Source organism: Rhinopithecus bieti, unplaced genomic scaffold, assembly GCF_001698545.2.
Source record: "Rhinopithecus bieti isolate Rb0 unplaced genomic scaffold, ASM169854v2 scaffold_11964, whole genome shotgun sequence".
Lineage (NCBI taxonomy): Eukaryota > Metazoa > Chordata > Mammalia > Primates > Cercopithecidae > Rhinopithecus > Rhinopithecus bieti.
In genome coordinates, this window is record NW_016807677.1 from 6,990,199 (window position 1) to 7,010,428 (window position 20,230).

Below are 20,230 nucleotides of genomic sequence, written 5' to 3' on the forward strand. Positions count from 1 at the left end.
GATACATGTGTGGTATTCGTAGCCTCAGTAGGAATTCTCAGAAGAATTAAAGGTAATTCTGACACTAGCTTTAAAATCCCTATTTACATCCTTATCTCAAGGACTCTAAAAAAATAAATTGAATATTACTGGATCTATTAAGCAACCTTGGAGGCTGGAATAGGTCAAATAGGGCCCCATGGATTCTAAAATAACTAATTACACTATTATTCAGTAGCACTAAATGTAATATTGTACATAAAATGAATCATTTAATATAGAATGTGAAAGAATCACTTAAACTGTAAGAAACCATTCAAATTTAACATATTACTGTTATTGTTATTTAGATGATGTCAATCTTTCAGCGAAACCAAAAGTACTCATTGGCTATCAGAGGTCAAATCTAACAGAGAGGAACAGATGTACATTAGCTTGTGGAGGGGGTGGAGGGAAGTTTACAGGATGGGTAGAAAAATCAAATATCAGAGAAGGAAAAGAGGCACTACTGCATTATTCTAGGGACCAATTAATTAAAAGTTATGCATCTGTGGTTTTATGAAGATTCCATTACCACCACAAAACATGATTCTCCCGTTCCCCTTTTCCTTTAGGCCCTTATGTTTTTCAAGAATTGGAAGTCAGGGGATATTTATGGAAGCACCAAAGCATGAAACAGACGGCCAAGCCTCTTAGTTTACGTGGCTCTTCAGTCGAAAGGTTTCGAAGTGAAAATGAGCAGAAAACAAAGATTAGGACCAGCTCTGTGCTGGTTTCCTCCTCCTAAACAGACAGTGGGACCATCAAGAGCTGAGTTTTTGTTGTTGTTGTTGTTGTCGTTGTTGTTGCTGTTTTAAGTTGGGGCAGGAGGTATAAGACAACTAAAAGAGCTTCTGCCACAATTGGTGAATGAGTCAGACTTACGCAGCTAAAGACCAGGGGCAGCCCAAAGGCAGAGAGTGAAAAAAGAGGAACCAGAATATGGGAATCACTCAGAGGTAGGCTTCCTGGCTCTTCTGTGTTTCAACTCTTAGACTATAGCTCTTTGTTAACAATTCCCTTACAAGTGTTCAGACAGGAATGATGCAAAGATGAGGTGCCCTGCAGTGCAGACAGGATGCAAGCTCCTCCCCTCAGTGAAGGTTGTGATACCCCTTGGCCAAAGGAAAATTCCAACTCGGTTAGGTTGGGACAGCATTTCTGCAGTTTTCCTCTGTGTTAGGAACAACGCTAGGGCATGGGGACCAGAACGGGGGAGTGTTCTGGGGCAAGTCAGGCTGCAGAGCTTCTTAATTAGAAACAGGAATTAAGGAAGGAGGCTGTAGTGCAGCTGCAGAAATAAAATCTTATACACGAATTCATGAGAATGGTTATTTGTGGGGAAAAGGCTGGAATGGGTGGGGGGAACCAAAGGCACTTCAGTCTTGCCTATGATGTTCACATTTAAGAGGACAATGTATTCATATGTTGAGTAAAAACTGATTTTAAAAATCTTAAATTTCAGAGAGTCACAGAGAGAAGAAAGAGAGAGATGGAAGGAAAAGGAGGGAGAGAGAAATGAAGAAAGGCACAACTAACAGCGTAGGTTTCCCTGGATGCTGAGCTAAGACAACCCGCAGGAGTAGGGCTTAGCTGCAGTGGAAGACATACGGAGCAATCTTGAGGGGGAAGCATCCCAAACCAGAATTTCCTGGGTCACAAGAAAAGCAAATGCAATAAATATAATTGTAAGAGAAACAAGTGGAGAGGAAATGACCCCTTGTCGGCCCTAGCCCATCTTGCCTGTCAGACTGAGGCCCCAGTTCCTCTGCTCTCACATGGACGGGTGCACACGCTGGCTCTCTGAGATTGGGCCCAGGACCCAGGTCCCCTCTCGCTCAGTAGCTCCTCTCAGACAACCACGTCCTTGATTGCAGAGAAATCTACTGCCCCGGACTCAGAAAGAGATTCAGACATGAAGAGGGCACTTCACATGGACCATCTACAGTCCCCTGCCCTCTCAAACTTTCTACCAATGCAGTACCACTCCACCCTCCCTTGGCTCTGCTGGTTAGCTCCTGATATAGATGAGCACTTTTGCCAAATATCCAGGGATTCACTGAGGATTTCCTTGGGGAGAGAAACTCTAGGGAGGATGGAGACCCCCTCTTCTGGAAGGAGGTGATTTCTAAATTTGTGGTCCTGTCCTCTTGGGCTCAGGTAAGCAAGCTATCAGGGAAGGTCATGGCCCAACTTAGCTGTGGGCAGGCGGCCCTTCTGATTTCTCCTGGTTCACCCATCTGCACTGCAAGTACCACCTTAGCCCCCTTGGGGTTCTGCGGGCGATCTGCTCTGGGGTCTCCAGAGGATGGGGGAGGAAGAGGACCCCTTCCGGAGACTGGGCGGGAGACGCTGGGGGAGGGGAGCTGAGGAGTGGGAGGAGCAGGACAGTTACCTCATTGAAGCCCTCCTGCAGGACGTCCAGTAAGTTCCCTCGGGTCAGGCAGGCCAGCATTGTTCTTGCTGGGGGCTCCCCGGGCAGGGTCTCCAGCCCGGCGGCCGCCGCAACCTCCTCCTCCTCCCTCTGCACACAAAGGCTCTCGGCTCAGCTCATTGGGATCCCTCCGGAGTCCCGCATGCCACTTACTGGAAACCTAGACTGGAGCCAAACTAGCGGCTTGCACTGGGCATGCTCGCACGGGGGCCTCTGTCTGAGGGGCCTGGCGCGGTCGCGGTTCCTATGGAAACAGCTGGGCGGCACTGGGTGAAGCGGCGCTGCCGGGCTGCCCCTAGCCCCGCTTTCCTGCGGGAAAGCCGCACGGGCAGGCGGGCTGGCGAGGGCGCGCGCTGCACTCCCGCACGCACGCGCACACACACCCCCCGGGCCGCAGCACGGGCGTGTGTGCGTGTGCTACACACACACACACACACACGGATTTTAGGCAAACGTGCTGCTCTATGTGCGCGCTGCGTGCATACACACACACACACACACACACACACACACACACGTTGACAAACAGGCGGCCCGACTGGTGTATGCCAGCGCTTGCAGTCGCGCGCGCGCGACACACACACCAGGCTTGCAGGCGGGTGTGCCCGCGGAGAGGGTGCGCAACACACACACACACACACACACACACACACACACACACACAGCTAACTTAAGGCCACAAACGGCCCACCAGAAGGTGGGAGGGAAAGGGAGTGAATCATAGGATTTTCCCCCAGACTAACCGAAAACAGCAACCTTTTTTCCACATGGGCCCTGGACAGTGAGGTCAAGCTAAAGAAGAGGAAGCAGAAGGGAAAGAAATAAGAAAGAGAAGAAGGAGCAGAGGAAGAAAGGAGGAAAAGAGGATAGAAAGAACTTTAGTTATCGATGGTAACAGAACACATTCAATAGAACAGTGCTAAACATCACACAGGATCACAAAAGAAATACCAAGGATGACCAAGCCTTTTCCAAAATTTTCCTATTTCATTCTTTATAAAATAACTGCTAAAATATACAACCCATATTTTAATGTGTTTTAAAATAAATGGGTTTTAATTAAAATAAAGACTGCAAAATGTCCTGGTGCATTTGAAAGAGTTAGGTAAAAGCTTCCTCAACTGAAACAGAAAGCTATTCTAGGCTGTTTCTAGCTATTCAAGTCATAGCCTTGATTATTTATTTTTAGGAATACTAGTCATTTGCAACTCAGTGCACACTCTTGTTTCTATAGGAAAACTCGAAGCTGAAAAAACATTCATTTTACATTCCACCTCGTGATCCCAGATGGAGAGGAAGGGTTTACAGAGCATTAGGGCTCAGAGAAGGTCAGGGCCTTGTCCAAGGACGCAGCCAGTGACAGGCAGCTCAAGGATCTAGGAGTCTACACTCATGATATTCTGGGAGGCCCAGATTCCTCCTCAAACCCTGATTAGTACCTTAGCAAGAAAAGTCAGTATTGACTCTTATTCAACCTAAAAACCTCTTCAGGTCCTTAGAGAAAAAGAAAATCCTTACCAAGAGCAGCCAGGCTAGCAATATCATGTCTAAATGTCTAAAGCTGCTAAACACAAAATGTTTCTGAAAAAGAACACATCTCCCTGACCACAACAGGCAGGGGGCAGAAGGCAGCACAGGTGTTGAGCGGCAGCTGCTGGTTGAATGTAGTGGATTCAATTCTGGCTAATGCTGAGGAAAAGCTAAGACACCAAATCGTTCTAAACCTGAGCAGCCCACAAGTCCGAAGACCACTGTCCTTCATAATCTAGCTGAGAAATTTAACTGCCAAGAACTCCCTTTGGCACTACCACACTTCATGGTGTAACACCCCCAGAGAGTCACTAACCCATGTCAATTCAACAAGTTCCTTTATAAAGAGAAGCATGAAATTTCCAACAGCACAGACTTGCATGCAACACATCTACATGCATAATGATGCAAAACCAAAGTACCTAGTTGGTGGATCCCTGGGCAGAGGATCCTGACTGGTTGAGAGCCCCTCCTGCTTTATACACAGAGCAGAAAATATTGAGACATCAGAGGGAGGTCCTGCTGACAGTTATCTATGCCAGAGGTCAGCGTTTCTCAAACAACAAGTCTTTGATCAAAGTAGGATCTGTGAGCTCAGTATTTCTGGAAAAAGACTTATGAAATCACTGAATTTTAAAGCTCCAAAACATTTTGGCACCACTTCCTTACTTGACCCAACTCCCTTACGTCATAGAGGAAGGAACCAAGGCTAGGAGAGGTGCTCACAGTCACTCAGCAAGTCAGTATGGAAACTAAGATCTGAACCAGAGGGCTCTGAGGTCTGGCCCTGTGCTCTTTGCACTGCCCATCACAGCATGCTGGAGGAATTAAGAGAGAATTGTAGTGAATTGATTTTTAAAAATGTATTATAAGGCATATGGTCCAATATTGCACTATTCCCTAAAAGTCCATAACTATATGAACCACATATTCTAGAGCAATGGTGTTCACCAGAAGTGTCTGTGAAGATGGAAATGTTCTATATCTATGCTGTACAATATAGTGGCCACACATGTGGCTATTGAGCACTTGAACTACAGCTAATGCAACTGTGGAACTAAAATTTTAATGGCGTTTAATTTTGATTTAAACAGTATAATCTCAAAATATTCATTCTATTGTCCCCATATGACTATTAAGATGTGTTCCAAAATCATACTATTTTACATACAGCCTGCCTCTCACATTTGGAAAAAGCACAAAATTCCTGTCAGACAACATAATGTCCATTTTTGTTTTTTGCTCAGAAGAGATGTTCACCACAGTTATCTTAGTTGGCCTTACAAAGTGGCTCAGGTGAAGAACTGAGCTTTAGCTCCAAACAACACTAACATTTACTATTCCTTCCATCCTCCCGATCCCACCATGTTATAATATCAACCTAAGAGCTGGGAGAGTATGCGGGCTAGCTACAAGAATTAGGAATAACTGGGACACAGATCAGGCATCCCATAGTGTTTGTATGTGGGGAAACTGCAAGCAGTCTGGGTAGCTGGAACAGCTTCCGCTGCTTCAGTGCGGTCATTCACTCTGCCTGGAAGCAGAGGCAAAGAAACCCAGCAAACTGCTTTCTGTATAGCTCTGCCACGCTGCCTGATTTCTGAACTTATACCTGCCTTCCTCAGTCCTGCATTATTTTGGCAATAATGGCAGACACTTCCCCCACAAACTAAACGCTACCCAAATATCTATATATAACAGTAATAATAGCAAAAATGAGCTTTTACTATGTGCCAAACCCTGTACTCAGCACTTAGTATTAGCTCATTTGACTGTCACAATTAGCATAAACGGTAGGATTTTTACACGTAAAGAAAGAGAGGTTTGGAGAAGTAATTTGTCACAGACCCAATAGCTACTAAATGGTGAAGCCAAAGTCCAGGTTCTTAACCACTATGCAATACTTTCACATGAAGAATGCAACATTACATTCCATAAGAATGCAAGATTACATTAATTTTTACTTGAAGGAATGAATGAGCCAGTGGAGGAAACATTAATCACTTCTGTTAATAAATAGAGTAAGATGTTAGCCTAAGTAAGACTTTGAGCCTTAAAACAAAACCATCAATTGGTAAAAATATTGCCTGTGACTTCTCTCCGTGTAAAAATAAGAAGGGTGAAATTCAAATCTATATAAAATTTAACACAACTATTATGGACAATAATTCATGACTATAAAGAAACAGGCAGTTTGAATAAACAAATAATTACAATTGTCAATAAAAATACTTTAAATGACCCTAGGAAATAATGTCTTTTTTTTTTTGAGAGAGAGAGACAAGATCATCTCACTCTGCTGCCCAGGCTAGAATGCAATGGCACCAAAAAAAAAATACAAAATTAATACAAAAAAATACAAAAATTAGCCACTCATGGTGGTATGTGCCCATAATCCCAGCTACTCAGGAGGCTGAGGTGGGAGGATCGCTTGAGCCCGGGAGGTTGAGGCTGCAGTGAGCCGTGACTGCACCACTCCACTTCAGCCTGGGCCAAGAGTGAGACATTGCCTCAAAAAAAAAAGGTCCCGGCGCAGTGGCTCACGCCTATAATCCCAGTACTCTAGAAGACCCAAGGCGGAAGGCAGGCGGATCACCTGAGGTCAGGAGTCCGAGACTAGCCTGACCAACATGGAGAGACCCCGTCTCTACTAAAACTACAAAATTAGCCGAGCGTGGTGGCACATGCCCGTAATCCCAGCTACTCTGGAGGCTGAGGCAGAAGAATCGCTTGAACCTGGGAGGCGGAGGTTGTGGTGAGCCGATATCACACCATTGCACTCCAGTCTGGGCAACAAGAGCGAAACTCCGTCTCAAAAAAAAAACCAAAAGAAACACTAAACGGTCTAGCATGTTCTATACTGTGTCATTTAGCACTTAATTATAGGTAATTTAGGAATGTGATTCTTTATCGCTTTTACTGTATTCTCAAGCCAAATATAAATAATTTTTAGTATCCTGTATTTTCCTCTCATTCATTCATACATTGTTTCATTAAACATCCATTAAATAGATTCTGAGCACCTCTTATAAGTCATTATATGCCAGGTCTCATTATTTTAGTAAAAACTTGAATAACTGACAGTTACACATAAATATACACATAACACATGGGGCAAGAAACAAGACTGGAGGGAAGAATGGTAAAAGGAAGACTAGTAAAACTGAGAATCCAATAACTAGTATGTGAGGAAAGAGTATACATGGTGAATGTGACAGACTGAGTGGGCAGAAGAAGGGAAAAAGACAGAATGGTGAAAGACTAGAGTAGGATGTCGCCAAAGTAATCACCAGATGCTAGTGCTTAATATAAACCACACCAAAGCAGATATGCGAAAATATTCTACATGATTTTTTTAACCTATTCCTGTGTTATGGATTTTTTTTCTTTTTTCACATGAAGTTTTAAAATTCACGTTTCAAAAGTTATCTGCCACTGGCCAGGCGTGGTGGCTCACGCTGCAATCCCAACACTTTGGGAGGCCGAGGCAGGAGGATCACGTGAGGCCAGGAGTTCAAGACCAGCCTGGCCAACATGGTGAAACCCCATCTCTACCAAAATAAAAAATGAAAAAATTAGCCAGGCGTGGTGTCCCATGCCTGTAGCCCCAGCTACTCTGGAGGCTGAGGTGGGAGAATCACTCAAACCCGGGAGGCAGAGGTTGCAGTGAGCTGAGATCATGCTACTGCACTCCAGCCTGGGCACAGAGTGAGACTCTGTCTCAAAAAAAAAAAAAAGTTTGCCAGCTGTCCTGTGGGTGAGTATTATATTAAGACTAGCGACATCTGGTGGATATTTTGGAAGTGACACTTGAATTTCTCTGACAGCACTGAAAATGCACCCCTATGCCTCTGGGCTAACACTTATCAGGTGTCAGAGCTCCACATCAGTAATTAGACTAACATCAAATCATCTTTCCGCAAGATTCAAGGTCTCTTTACAACAGGTAGCCTGATTTCTACCAAGGACCTAACTCCCAATGTCCAGCTGCCTTCTGAAAGATGTATACAAAATCTGACGCCACAATTCTTTTACAAGGTAATTTATTATTTTAAATGTTGACAGTCTTTGACGTCTTTTCAAATTTATTTATTTATTTTATTTTATTTTATTTATTTATTTTTTGAGACGGAGTCTCGCTCTGTCGCCCAGGCTGGAGTGCAGTGGCCGGATCTCAGCTCACTGCAAGCTCCGCTTCTCAGGTTTATGCCATTCTCCTGCCTCAGCCTCCGGAGTAGCTGGGACTATAGGTGCTCGGCACCTCGCCCGGCTAGTTTTTTGTATTTTTTTAAGTAGAGCCGGGGTTTCACTGCGTTAGCCAGGATGGTCTTGGATTCTCCTGACCTCGGATCCCGCCGTCTCCGGCTCCCAAAAGCTGCTGGGAATTTACACGGCATTGAGTCCACGGCGCTCCGGCCTTATTTATTTATTAATTTATTTTATTGATTTATTTATTATGAAAGACGGAATCCTCCCTCTGTCGCGCGATTACAGGCATGAGCCACGGCGCCCGGCCTTATTTATTTATTTATTTATTTATTTATTTATTTATTTATTTATTTATTTATTTTGAGACGGAATCTCCCTCTGTCGCCCAGACTGGAATTGGCACAATCTCAGCTCACTGCAACCTCTGCCTCCCGGGTTCAAGTGATTCTCCTGCCTCAGCCTCCTAAGCAGCTGGGATTACAGGCACCCGCCACCACGTCCAGCTAATTTTTTTTGTTTGTTTTAGTAAAGATGGTATTTCACCATGTTGGCCAGGCTGGTCTCAGACCTCAGGTGATCCACACCCCTCAGCCTCCCAAAGTGCTGGGATTATAGGCATGAGCCACAGCACCTGGCCCGACATAAGTCTTTAAAAAAATTTTTTTTGAGACAGTGTCTCACTCTACTGTCCAGGCTAGAGTGCAGAGGCACAATCACAGCTCACTGCAGCCTCTACCTCCCAGGCTCAAGCAATCCTCCCATCTCACTTTCAGCCTCCCAGGTAGCTGGGACTACAGGTACATGCCACCACACCCAGCAAATTTTTAAATTTTCATAGAAAGGGGGGTCTCGGCCAGGCACGATGGCTCACGCCTGTAATCCCAGCACTTTGGGAGGCTGAGGTGGGTGGATCATTTGAGGTCAGGAGTTCGAGACCAGCCTGATCAACATGGTGAAACCCCATCTCTACTAAAAATACAGAAATTAGCCGGGCGTGGTGGTGGGCACCCGTAATCCTAGCTGCTTGGGAGGCTGAGGCAGGAGAATCACTTGAGCCCAGGAGGCAGAGGTTGCAGTGAGCCAAGATGGTGCCACTGAACTCCAGCCTGGGCAACAAGAATGAAACTCCTTCTCAAAAAAAAAAAAAGAAAGAAAGAAAGGGGGGGTGGTCTCACTGTGTTGCTCAGACTGGTCTTGAACTCCTGGCCTCAAGTGATCCTCTGGCCTCAGCCTCCCAAAGTCCTGGGATTACAGGCATGAGCCACTACCTCACCTGACCTGACATAGTCGTAAATAAGGAAATTAATTATTTACAATGTGGGGGGCAGGGGTGAGGGAACCTAAAAGTCCAACAACAGAGAAGTGGTTAAGAAAATTACAGCCATTATAATGTTTACCAAACGTGCCCACATTAAAACAAAAAATTTTAACAATTTTATGTTAACATTAAGCGAAACAAAGCAAGTTAAAAAGTTTGCACAGCATAAGATCTCATGTTAAAAATATACTAACACAGTGAAACCCCATCTCTACCAAAAATACAAAAAATTAGCTGGGTGTGATGGCACGTGCCTGTAGTCCCGGCTACTAAGAAGGCTGAGGCAGGAGAATTGCTTGAACCCGGGAGGAGGAGGTTGCAGTGAGCTGAGATCGCGCCACTGCACCCAGTCTGGGTGACACAGTGAGACTCTGTCTTTAAAAAAAAGAAAATATATATATATGTACATATATGTATGTGTGTGTGTGTATATATATACAGAAAAAAAGACTGCAAGAATATTTTCCAGAATATAACAGTGTGCTTCTGGGTGGGAGACTTATGGTTTGCAGTTTTTAAAATCATAGTTTGCAATATTTTTCCAATGCTTTGTAATTAACATACATTATTGCTATAATAAACTTTAAATATTTTAAAATGCATATATTCTGATTAATTGCTAGAATTTCTCAACCCCTGCCTCATTTTATTAATTCCAGAAAAAGATGAATCAAGGTCCAAGAGAGCTATTAATAGAATTTCCACAAGAAGGAAAAGCAAAAAAATAAGACAAATATATTAAAATTCTGTTTCAGGATCTGAGTCCTGAAGGAGAAATCCCCAGAAGTAGAACTGTATTGAAATTCCAGTAACATCATCACGCTTTTCACAACAGTACACCAAAAACTTACAGAAGGCTCTGTTGGCAGCAAGGAGTTAGTAAATCTCATAACCACTTGGGTCCCCATCTTCAAGAGTCCCTAGAAGAGATGAATCAGGGCCACCTTAAAACAGGAAGAATAAGAAATGTACAAAATAACAGGCCAGGAAAAAAAAAAATTTAAAGCTAAACTACCCTAGTTGGGGCCAGGCCCCTCCCTAAAACCTACCAACTTAAGTCATCTTGAAGTATCAGAAATAGGACCCTATTTAGCAGGAAGTCCAGCTGAAGATATTACAAGCACAACAGGGCTATCCCAGTGGCATTTTAAAATTTTTTTTTTTTTTTTTTTAGAGAGAGAGAAGGTCTTGCTCCAGCACTCAGGCTGGAGTGCATTGGTGCTGTCATAACTCACTGCAGCCTTTAACTCCTGGGTTCAAGAGATCCTCCCACCTCAGCCTCCCAAGTATCTAGGACCACAGATGTGCACCACCACACCCAGCTAACCCAGTGGCATTTCTAAACCTAGTTGTTTAGGTATGAATAGTAATAAAGTGAAGAGTAATACTCCCCTATCATTAGTCAAGCAACAATGCATTTTCCCTTCTTCCTATATTTATCAGTCAAGGACAACAGGAAGTATTCTGAAGATAATCAGGAGAAATACTGGAAGCTCTGCTACTGGCATTTACTTCCCTCTATCCTCAGAAACTGAGTTTTAACCCAGAGAGACAACATGTATAATTTTTTTTTTTTTTGAGACAGAGTCTTGCTCTGTCACCCAGGTTGGAGTGCGGTGGCACGAGCTCGGCTCACTGTAACCTCCGCCTCCCAGGTTCAAGCAATTCTCCTGCCTCAGCCTCCCGAGCAGCTGGAACCTCAGGCACGTGCCACCACGCCCAGCTAATTTTTGGTATTTTTTTTAGTAGAGATAGGGTTTCACCATGTTGGCCAGACTGGTCTCCAACTCCTGACCTTGCGTGATTCACCTGCCTTGGCCTCCGAAAGTGCTAGGATTACAGGCGTGAGCCACCACACCTGGTCCAGCATGTATAATTCTAAGGCAGAAATGTGTATATTGCACTTTAAGCTTACAAAGTACTATCATCTACATGATCTTATTTGACCTTTGCAGTAAATAATCTCTGAAAACGGGTTAATGTTTCTGTTTTTTGTGTTTTTTTTTTTACTTTTTTGAGATGGAGTCTCACTTTGCAGCCCAGGCTGGAGTGCAGTGGTGCGATCTCAGCTCACTGCAGCCTCCACCTATCGGGTTCAAGCAATTCTCCTGCCTCAGCCCCCAGAGTAGCTGGGATTACAGGCGTGGGCCACCACGCCCGGCTAATTTTTTGTATTTTTAGTAGAGACAGGGTTTCGCCATGTGTCGGACATGCTGGTTTCAAGCTCCTGACCTCAGGTGATCCACTCACCTCCGCCTCCCAAAGTGCTGGGATTATAGGCATGAGCCACCCCGCCCGGCCAGTACTAACCTGGCCTGACCCTGTTTAGCTTCTAAGATCAAAAGAGATCGGGCGCCTTTCAGGGCGGTATGGCCATTAAATTTTGTATTTTTAGTAGAGACAGGGTTTCTCATTGTTGCCCAGGGTGGTCTCGAACTCCTGACCTCAGGTGATCCACCCTGCCTCAGACTCCCAAAGTGCTGGGATTACAGGCGTGAGCCACCGCGCCCGGTCACCTTCATTTACTATATAGAAAATAGGCTATAGAGTTTCTCCACCAATTAGTGGTGGGGGCAGCCCTCCAACCCACCTTTTCTGAATCTGCCTGCATTGACTTTGCCAGACAACAGGCCGGGAAAAAGTGATAATGGTAATGATATAATGGCAGCCAACATTTGACTACAAACTATGTACTTGTTGCAAGTGCTTTAAATTCTCACACTTTATAGAGCTAATATACTATTGTTTTTTTTTTTTTTTTTTTTTTTTTGAGATGGAGTCTTGCTCTGTCCCCAGGCTGGAGTGCAGTGGCGAGATCTTGGCTCACTGCAACCTCCGCCTCCTGGGTTCAAGCGATTCTCCTGCCTCAGCCGCCTGAGTAGCTGGGATTACAGGCCCGTGCCACCATGCCTGGCTAATTTTTGTATTTTTAGTGGAGACGGGGTTTCACTATGTTGGCCGGGCTGGTCTCGAACTCCAGACCTCAGGTGATCCGCCCGCCTCAGCCTCCCAAAGTGCTGGGATTACAGGCGTGAGCCACCGCGCCAGGCCAATACTATCATTGCCAACTTTTGTGTGCGCGTGTGCTACAATTTCATTTTCAGTACTCTACCAGTCTTTAACCACCCCTCTTAGGGACCAGCAGAGAGGCAGCGGTATTTGGGGAGACGGAGAACAGACTGAGAAACGGGAGTCCGTTACCCCTCCTCTCCAAGCTCTGAAAGTCTGAAGCAGGAAACTGCACGCTAAGAATGTATAAGGCTGAGAGTGGGTTTGGTCTTTGAAATTTTAGCCGCCTCCTACCCGCTTCAACCTCGCCACCTCCGCGTGTCCCCAGTTTCGATGTGGATGATCAACCTGGGTAATATTTTTGTTACCCGCCACTTTTCAGCACCTACCTCTTAAATTATGGGTCCGTCTGGTTCAGCATCTCTGTCCCCAGCCCTCCTGGGCTTGGCCTGCCCCTGCTCTGGCTTTGCCGCGGCATTCCCGCTGCCATGGTGATGCGGAGGCCGGCCACAGGCCCCGCCCGCCTCCAGACAGCCCGAGCCAGCCCCTGCCGGCCTTGGTCCCGCCTCCGGCCCGCCGGATCCCGCCTCCTGCAGGTCCTGACCGCGCCCACTTGGACCCAGATCTTCCCACTGCCGTTCCGGACCCGCCTCCCAGGAGCCCCCGACAACAACCAATCCCGGCATGGACCCCCAAGGGAACTGCGCTCTCTGCCAATGGTAGCCCGCCCCTGTTCTCCCAAACCCCACCCCCTCCAGCTCCGCCTCCAACCGTGGCCTGGGGGTGGGGCCGGAAGGCCTCTCTACTGGCTGGACTTTCGAACCGCCCTTAAAACTGGGCGGGATGCGCTGTCCTCGCTAGGCGCCTTGGGGCCCCGCCCCAGAAAACGCGCCAGGCATGTTTCTCAGGCCATTTATTGATCCTAGCGGCCCCGCACCTGCGAGAGCCAACAGTCCTCCCGAGGGAAGTTTCCGGGCCTCGCTGCGCTGTCGGTTATCAGTGTCTTGAGGTCCTGTAGGCCATGGTTGGAGAGCGCTTCCTCCACGCCTCAGCCCCCTTCCCCCATTTGTCTGTTAAGGTCTGGAACCTGACTCAGCCCAAGCCAGCCCTGGTGTCTGAATGTAAAAGCTCAGAATGCTTTTCCAGAGCACCTCCCCTTCAGCATTGGAATTTAAGGTGTGTGAAAAAGGATACCATTAATTAAAGTCCGACAAGATCAGCCCACGTGCTAACTTTTTACCTGCTCTTTCTGCACTTTTCAAGAGCAGGAGCAACAATGGTGAGGTCGAAGACATACCTCCCTGCACACTCCACCTAACCTCATGACCTCATGCGGCTAGCTAAGTTTAGCTATCCACCCATAGCTAAACCAACTATAACTCCAACCTAACAGTGGCAAGTAAGAGGCCAGGGGAGAAACTGGGACGCTCACAATTCCAGGGGCTTTGGAGTTCTTTAAGCTTAAAACGTGGCCAACATCCCTGGGTTGCCACCCAATTCCCCAAAGCAGTAGATTCTCCCCCACAGGAGGAGTGGTTAACGATGGACTGGGCCTTCCTCCCCAAGGCTCACACCAGGGTCCCGTTCTTGCTGTCATAGCGAGGTGTGGCCTGGGGGAAGCGAAGGGTCGCATACTCCGTAGCGTCTTCTAAATGCACTTGTTTCACTTTCCAGGAATGGGGACGGCTGCACACTTGAATGTCAGCATAATGTAAGTTGCTGTCTTCCCACATGAGGCCTGGACTCCTCTCTTGAGACCCTTGCTGCTGTAACACCCGCTCATACGTGTGTCCTGTTGTTTCATGGCCCTGCGAGGAATGGATAGCATTAAAGGAGATTCATGGCTTGGTTTTGCCCCTCACCTCCAATGCAGGATCAGGTCGACTGATGTCCCTTCGCTTTGCTCCTTTGAGGGGCAGAGGAGGACAGACAGAGCCAGCGAATTCTACAGGTGACTGAAATGTGTCTGTTGCAGGGCAAAAGAGCTGGCTCCTGGGATCCCATGTCCGAGCAGCCCCGGAGAAGGGACAGAGGCCTGTCATTACCTTTGGGCCATTCTGCTGCAGCTGTCGTGGCTGTGGCTTCAGTGTCCGTCTTGCTTGGCTTCCTGAGGGGAAGAAATCCCACTTAAATTCATTCTCTCTTCCCTGTCTCTGTTGAGACTGCCTTTTCAACTCACTATTAAACTATCATGGCAGGCTTCCATCTAATCTCCCTGCCTCCATTCTCACTTCTTTCATGTCTACTAGTCCTAAATCCAAACTCCTTAGCAGGGTTTACAATCTGGCCCTTTCACAATCTGGCCATATTATCTTCCATCCTCATTTTTCACTAGCCCCTAACACAGTTCAACATGAGAACCCATTATGTGCCAGGCTCTGTGCCATGTTCTGGTGGTAGAAGGATGAGTAAGCTGTTTCCTCTACCTCAGGGGGCTTACAGCCTGCTAGGAAAGACAAATAAAAATAAGTAAACAGACTTACAATGCAAGATGGTAGGTGCTTAGCTACACCAATCAGTCACTTTGAATCAACTCAGTCTCTCTTTTCTTTTTTTTCATGAACTGATTTATCTGCCTAAAACACCGTCTTCTCCCTCCTCTGCTGACTTATGAACTTTGCTTTTATTTATTTATTTAGAGACAGAGTCTTGCTCTGTTGCCTAGGCTGGAGTGCAGTGGCATGATCTCGACTCACTGCAACCTCCACCTCGTGGGTTCAAACAATTCTCGTGCCTCGGCCTCCCAAGTAGCTGGTACTACAGGCACACACCACCATGCCCCGCTAATTTTTCTCTTTTTAGTAGAGATGGGGTTTCACCATGTTGGCCAGGCTGGTCCCAAACTCCTGACCTAAAGTGATCCACCCGCCTTGGCCTCCCAAAGTGCTGGGATTACAGACGTTGAGCCACTATGCCCAGTTATTTCTTTGACATTTTGACATCAGTGTCTTCTCTCATTCTCCCACAGCGTAAGTGCACATCTGTTATAGCACCAGTAGATGATATTATAACTGTTTGTTTATATGAATTTATCTCTTAAATTTGATTTTCAGCTCTTCCAGAGCTGAGATCATGTGTCTTTCCTCTTGTGCCTCTCTGCCTCCTTGGGACCCACACAGGACCTCACATGCAATATAAGTGCTGAGTAAATATTTGCTAGATGAATGAAAGAATGAGCAACCAACCCTGCCACTCTGAAATAATGGAAAGAATAAGATCCAGAGGTTCAGAGCTAGTCTTCAACACAGCAACCTGGATTCTCTTTTCTCTTTGGTGTGCTGTCTCCCTTTATCCTTTCATTCCTTTTCTACCCTTCTGCCCTTTCCAAAGATGGCAGTTCTATTGCCTTCTCTAATTTGCCTCCCCCAGATTCTTCCCCCAGCTCCAAAGTTACCTGTTTTCTTTTTCTTCTGGAAAGTTGATGGGCAGCTCCTGTGATAGGAAAAACAGATCACCCATGTGCAAGAAGCCCTGGCCTCTGCCCTCCCTCCATCATCATTTGCTCTGTGGTCTCCTTAACATTCTGATGACCTTCCCCTACCTCCCTCTAACAAAGATTCACCCTGAGCCAGGTTCAAAGCATTAGTCAAGGGTACCACACCTCTCCCACATGGATGCTTCTGGAAGGTGGAGTAGTACAACTGACATAACCAGACCCAAAATACAGCCTCAGGCAACCAGGCACTACATGCCAGGGATGTATCTGGCTTGAGAGCTATTCTGGGATTGTCTAACAGGCTAATTCCCAGCAGAGGGTGAGGGAAACCTGCCAAATGATGGAATATTCTTGGATCCAGAGACCCTCTTGCCTCTTCTTCAGTGCTTTTTTTTTTCCTGGGGTCTTTGCCAATCTGGGACTTTTATTCTGGGAACCCTGGAAGCTGCCACAACCAGGGCTAACTAATTACAGCCCCTTAAGGCCCTTTCTTAATAAGTGACCTCCCTCCCTGCTTCCTTGTCCTTGTTTTCAATTAACAGAGAAAGTGAGAGATGTTTAACCTTTAGCATCCTTTAGAGAACTTTGTCTACAGAACAGGGAGCACTGAATTTGGTGAGTGACTCAGCTATCCTGCCCTCACTGTAGGGCAGACCTCTTATATTTATTTCTGAGCCCCTAGGGTCCCCAATGGCGCCCGTGTGTCTACGTGATTGTTAACTATTTGATGCCAGAGAGACAACACTGTCTGAGGAAATAGGCTAAATAGTTTGGGGCTTACTCCGGATTCTTTTTCTTGCTTTCTTGCTAGTATATTTCCAACTCTTGCTAGAGCCAACCCTGTTTGTCTGTCTGATCTCTCATCTCCTGGGAAGTTTCCTTCTTTGCTAATTGGAGAGGGTGAGAGAGAGAAGACTGACGTCCAAATCATGAGGACTACTGTGGGGGAAAAAGTCAGGATTTTTCCACACACATTTGACAGAGGTTTCTGTTTTGATGTGACTTTTGGTTTTGCTACAGCTTGCTCAGTTGACAGCAGTTGAGTCTCCAGCCAAACTCTACCGGGGGTTCAGAAGAAAAACTACTTCTGTGTTTTTCTACTTCTTCTGCCACTTTAGCTCTTGCTTTATGTTACCGCTGCTCAGTCAGCCTTATCCTAAGAACGAGATAATCTTCTAATTCTTTACCACTTGTTACTACTCTTTACCTACTTATTTTTATTTAAATGGATAGAGAAAATATTAATCCTAAAAGACATAGACTAGGGCTATCCAATGTTAGTGAACAGAGCCTCAAGTTAGATATTGTGCAATGCCAGGACACAACCCAAATGGAGTGAGTATTCATTTAGATTCACAGGTGATGGGATTTTATTTTTAGATTGAAGGATACTAAGTGGGCATTCTTCTACAGTAGTAATAGGAATAAAAATTTGTGCAATCCTCCTAGAATGCAACTGGCAATAAGTCTAAAAAGCCTTAAACATAAATGTGTATGCCCTCTGATGTTAGCAATTCCATATCCTGAGAAATAATTATACATGTACAAATATGGATATTCATTATAACATTATTTAAATTGCAAAAAATAGGAAATACTCTGAAGGTCCATGATTTGGTAACTGACTAAATAAATGGCATATCCAATTAATGGAATATATGTAGCCATGTCATAAAGAATGTTGGAAGAACACCAAACATCATGGAAAATTTTACTCTTTATTAAGTTAGTAAAAAGATACGTTTTGGAATAAAAACTGTGCACATTTAAAAAATATATGGAAATACACTAAAATGTTCCCATCATCTCTGGGTGCTTATATTTATGGTTGCTTTTTATTTTCTGCTCTTTGCAGAAGTTAAATTTTCTGCAGTGAATGATTATTACCTTTGTAATCAGAAACAATAACAACAAAGAATATTTTAAAATAAAAATATCTTCAATTGCCATAATATCTTTAAGCCTCTGGAGGTTTATTGAGATAACAAAAAATAGAGAACAAAGTTTTATTCAATCCTACTAGTATTTTAAGAGGAAAAAAAGATTTTGGTTGGACTGTTTGGTATAGTGTCTCTAGAATGGACTCTGGAGTCAGACTGATGAGCTCAGACTAGCTGTGAGACCTTCAGCAAATTTTTAACCTCTCTGGGCTTCTGTTTTCTTATTAATAAAATGAGTATGATAGGCCGGGTGAGGTGGCTCACACCTGTAATGCCAACACTTTGGGAAACCAAGGCAAGCGATCATTTGAGGTCAGGAGTTCAAGACCAGCCTGGCCAACAGGTGAAACCCCGTCTCCACTAAAAATACAAAAATTAGCTGGGCATGGTGGCGCGCCTGTAATCCCAGCTACTAGGGAGACTGAGGCACGAGAATCGCTTAAACCTCTGAGGCTAAGGTTGCAGTGAGCCAAGATTGTGCCACTGCACTCCAGACTGGGTGATAAAGCGAGACTCTGTTTCAAAAAAAAAAAAAATGAGTGTGATAATAGAATTCAGACCTCATGGTATTATTGTAAGGATTAAATAAAACAGGAAATATAAAATACTTAGCATGATTCCTAGCATATAATAAGCATCAGTAAAAGCTGACCACTAATGACTATCACCATCAGAGAACTAACCAGTAATGAAAAAAGAATAACACTTGGGAAGAGACAGAGTAAAAGAAGCTGTTACATCCCCTTCTCTGGAAGCTTTTCTGTGCTTCTGGATGTCCTGTGTCTATAAGGCATCTCAGAGTTTAAAGGGTGCTTTATTTTTTCAATCCCGACATTCCAGGAAACACATATTTTTGTTCCCATTTTACAGATGGGTCAACTAACGCCCTTTTTTACTAACTCAATAAAGAGTAAAATTTTCCATGATATTAGGTGTTCTTCCAACATTCTTTATGAAGTGGCTACATATTTTCCATTAATTGGATATGCCACGTATTTAGACAGTTACCAAATGTTGGACCTTCAGGGTATTTCTTACTCAACAAGGCAGGGGCCAAATGTCCTTTTATTACTATGTCTTCTGTGTCTATCACTGTGCCTGTAGTACATGTCCAATAAACATTGTTTAATAAATGAATGGATAAATGAATGAGCAGTGGGGCAGGACTTGAATCCAATGTACTACTCCAAAAGCTATGTGTTTTCCAATGCACTTCACTTGTCTATCGACATATAATGATGCTTTATTTATAACATGACATCCTCAAGATCTGCCCCAAGCATGGAAGGCAGTAGACAGGATAAAACCAGGACCAGGAATTTATGGCATGGCAGTGATGAAAATTCTGGGAAAGAACAGTAACAGGGCCACAGATAATTCATTATGAGGTTCTAACATACAGTATATCCTTTGCTCTTCAAAATAAGCCTGTGATCTACACAATGTAGGATGTATTATCTATATTTTACGTGTGAGGATGAATACAGAGAAATTAAGGGACTTATTACCTATGGTCACATAGTAAATAAGTGTGAAAGTCATACTCAGATATTCCATGGATATTCTTCTTTTTCCTACTTCTGCCCTTTTATTTTTATTTTCATTTTTGAGGCAGGGTCTCTCTGTCACCCAGACTGGAGAGCAGTGGTGTGATCATGGTTCATTGTAGCCTCGACCCCCAGGGCTCAGATGATCCTCCTGCCTCAGCCTCCCAAGTACCTGGGATTACAAGCATGCACCACCACACCTAGCTAATTTTTTTTTTTTTTAGACGAAGTTTTGCTCTCATTTCCCAGGCTGGAGTGCAGTGGTGCGATCTCAGCTCACTGCAATCTCTGCCTCCAGGGTTCAAGCGATTCTCCTGCCTCAGCCTCCCAAGTAGCTGGAATTACAGGCATGTGCCACCATGCCCGGCTAATTTTTTGTATTTTTAGTAGAGACGGAGTTTCTCCATGTTGGTCAGGCTGGTCTGAAACTCTTGGCCTCAGGTGATCTGCCTGCCTTGGCCTCACAAAGTGCTGGGATTATAGGCGTGAGCCACTGTGCCTGGCCACACCTAGCTAATTTTTAATTTTTTTTGTAGAGATGGGACCACCCCTATGTTGCCCAGGCTGGTCTCAAACTCCTTTTTTTTTTTTTTTTTTGAGACATAGTCTCGCTCTGTTGCCCAGTCTGGACTGCAGTGGCGCAATCTTGGCTCACTGCAACCTCTGTCTCCCAAGCTTAAGGGATTCTCATGCCTGAGCTTCTCGAGTAGCTCAGATTACAGGCATGTGCCACCATGCCTGGCTAATTTTTTTTTATTTTTAGTAGAGATGGTGTTTTGCCATGTTGTC

General features: G+C 45.0%; 3 protein-coding genes across 13 annotated transcripts in view; 1 reads left to right on the forward strand and 2 right to left on the reverse strand.

Moving 5' to 3' along the window:
• DIXDC1 (DIX domain containing 1) overlaps positions 1-13,174 on the reverse strand; it is a 100,528-nt gene extending 87,354 nt beyond the window's left edge. Inside the window, exons 1-2 of one of the 6 annotated variants that reach the window (XM_017883214.1) lie at positions 12,908-13,167; positions 10,361-10,453 (exon numbers count right to left, since the gene is read on the reverse strand). In XM_017883214.1, coding sequence (XP_017738703.1) covers positions 10,361-10,417 — 57 coding nt within the window. In that variant the 5' untranslated portion in view covers positions 10,418-10,453; positions 12,908-13,167. Of the gene's footprint in view, positions 1-2,413; positions 2,962-10,360; positions 10,454-12,907 lie in introns of those variants that run through there. The other 5 variants (XM_017883213.1, XM_017883219.1, XM_017883212.1 and 2 more) reach the window with 5 other exon arrangements.
• The window catches only part of CRYAB (crystallin alpha B), a 19,856-nt gene continuing 12,615 nt past the window's right edge, over positions 12,990-20,230 (forward strand). For 4 of the 5 annotated variants that reach the window (XM_017883224.1, XM_017883223.1, XM_017883226.1 and 1 more), the window contains exons 1-2: positions 12,990-13,237; positions 13,597-13,694. In XM_017883224.1, coding sequence (XP_017738713.1) covers positions 13,007-13,237; positions 13,597-13,694 — 329 coding nt within the window. In that variant the 5' untranslated portion in view covers positions 12,990-13,006. Of the gene's footprint in view, positions 13,238-13,596; positions 13,695-16,554; positions 16,570-20,230 lie in introns of those variants that run through there. The other variant, XM_017883222.1, reaches the window with a different exon arrangement.
• CUNH11orf52 (chromosome unknown C11orf52 homolog) overlaps positions 13,417-20,230 on the reverse strand; it is a 9,630-nt gene continuing 2,816 nt past the window's right edge. For both annotated transcript variants that reach the window (XM_017883228.1, XM_017883227.1), the window contains 3 exons: positions 15,913-15,950; positions 14,564-14,625; positions 13,417-14,326 (listed from right to left, as the gene is read on the reverse strand). In XM_017883228.1, the coding sequence (XP_017738717.1) occupies positions 14,087-14,326; positions 14,564-14,625; positions 15,913-15,950 (340 nt within the window). In that variant the 3' untranslated portion in view covers positions 13,417-14,086. The remainder of the gene's footprint in view (positions 14,327-14,563; positions 14,626-15,912; positions 15,951-20,230) is intronic.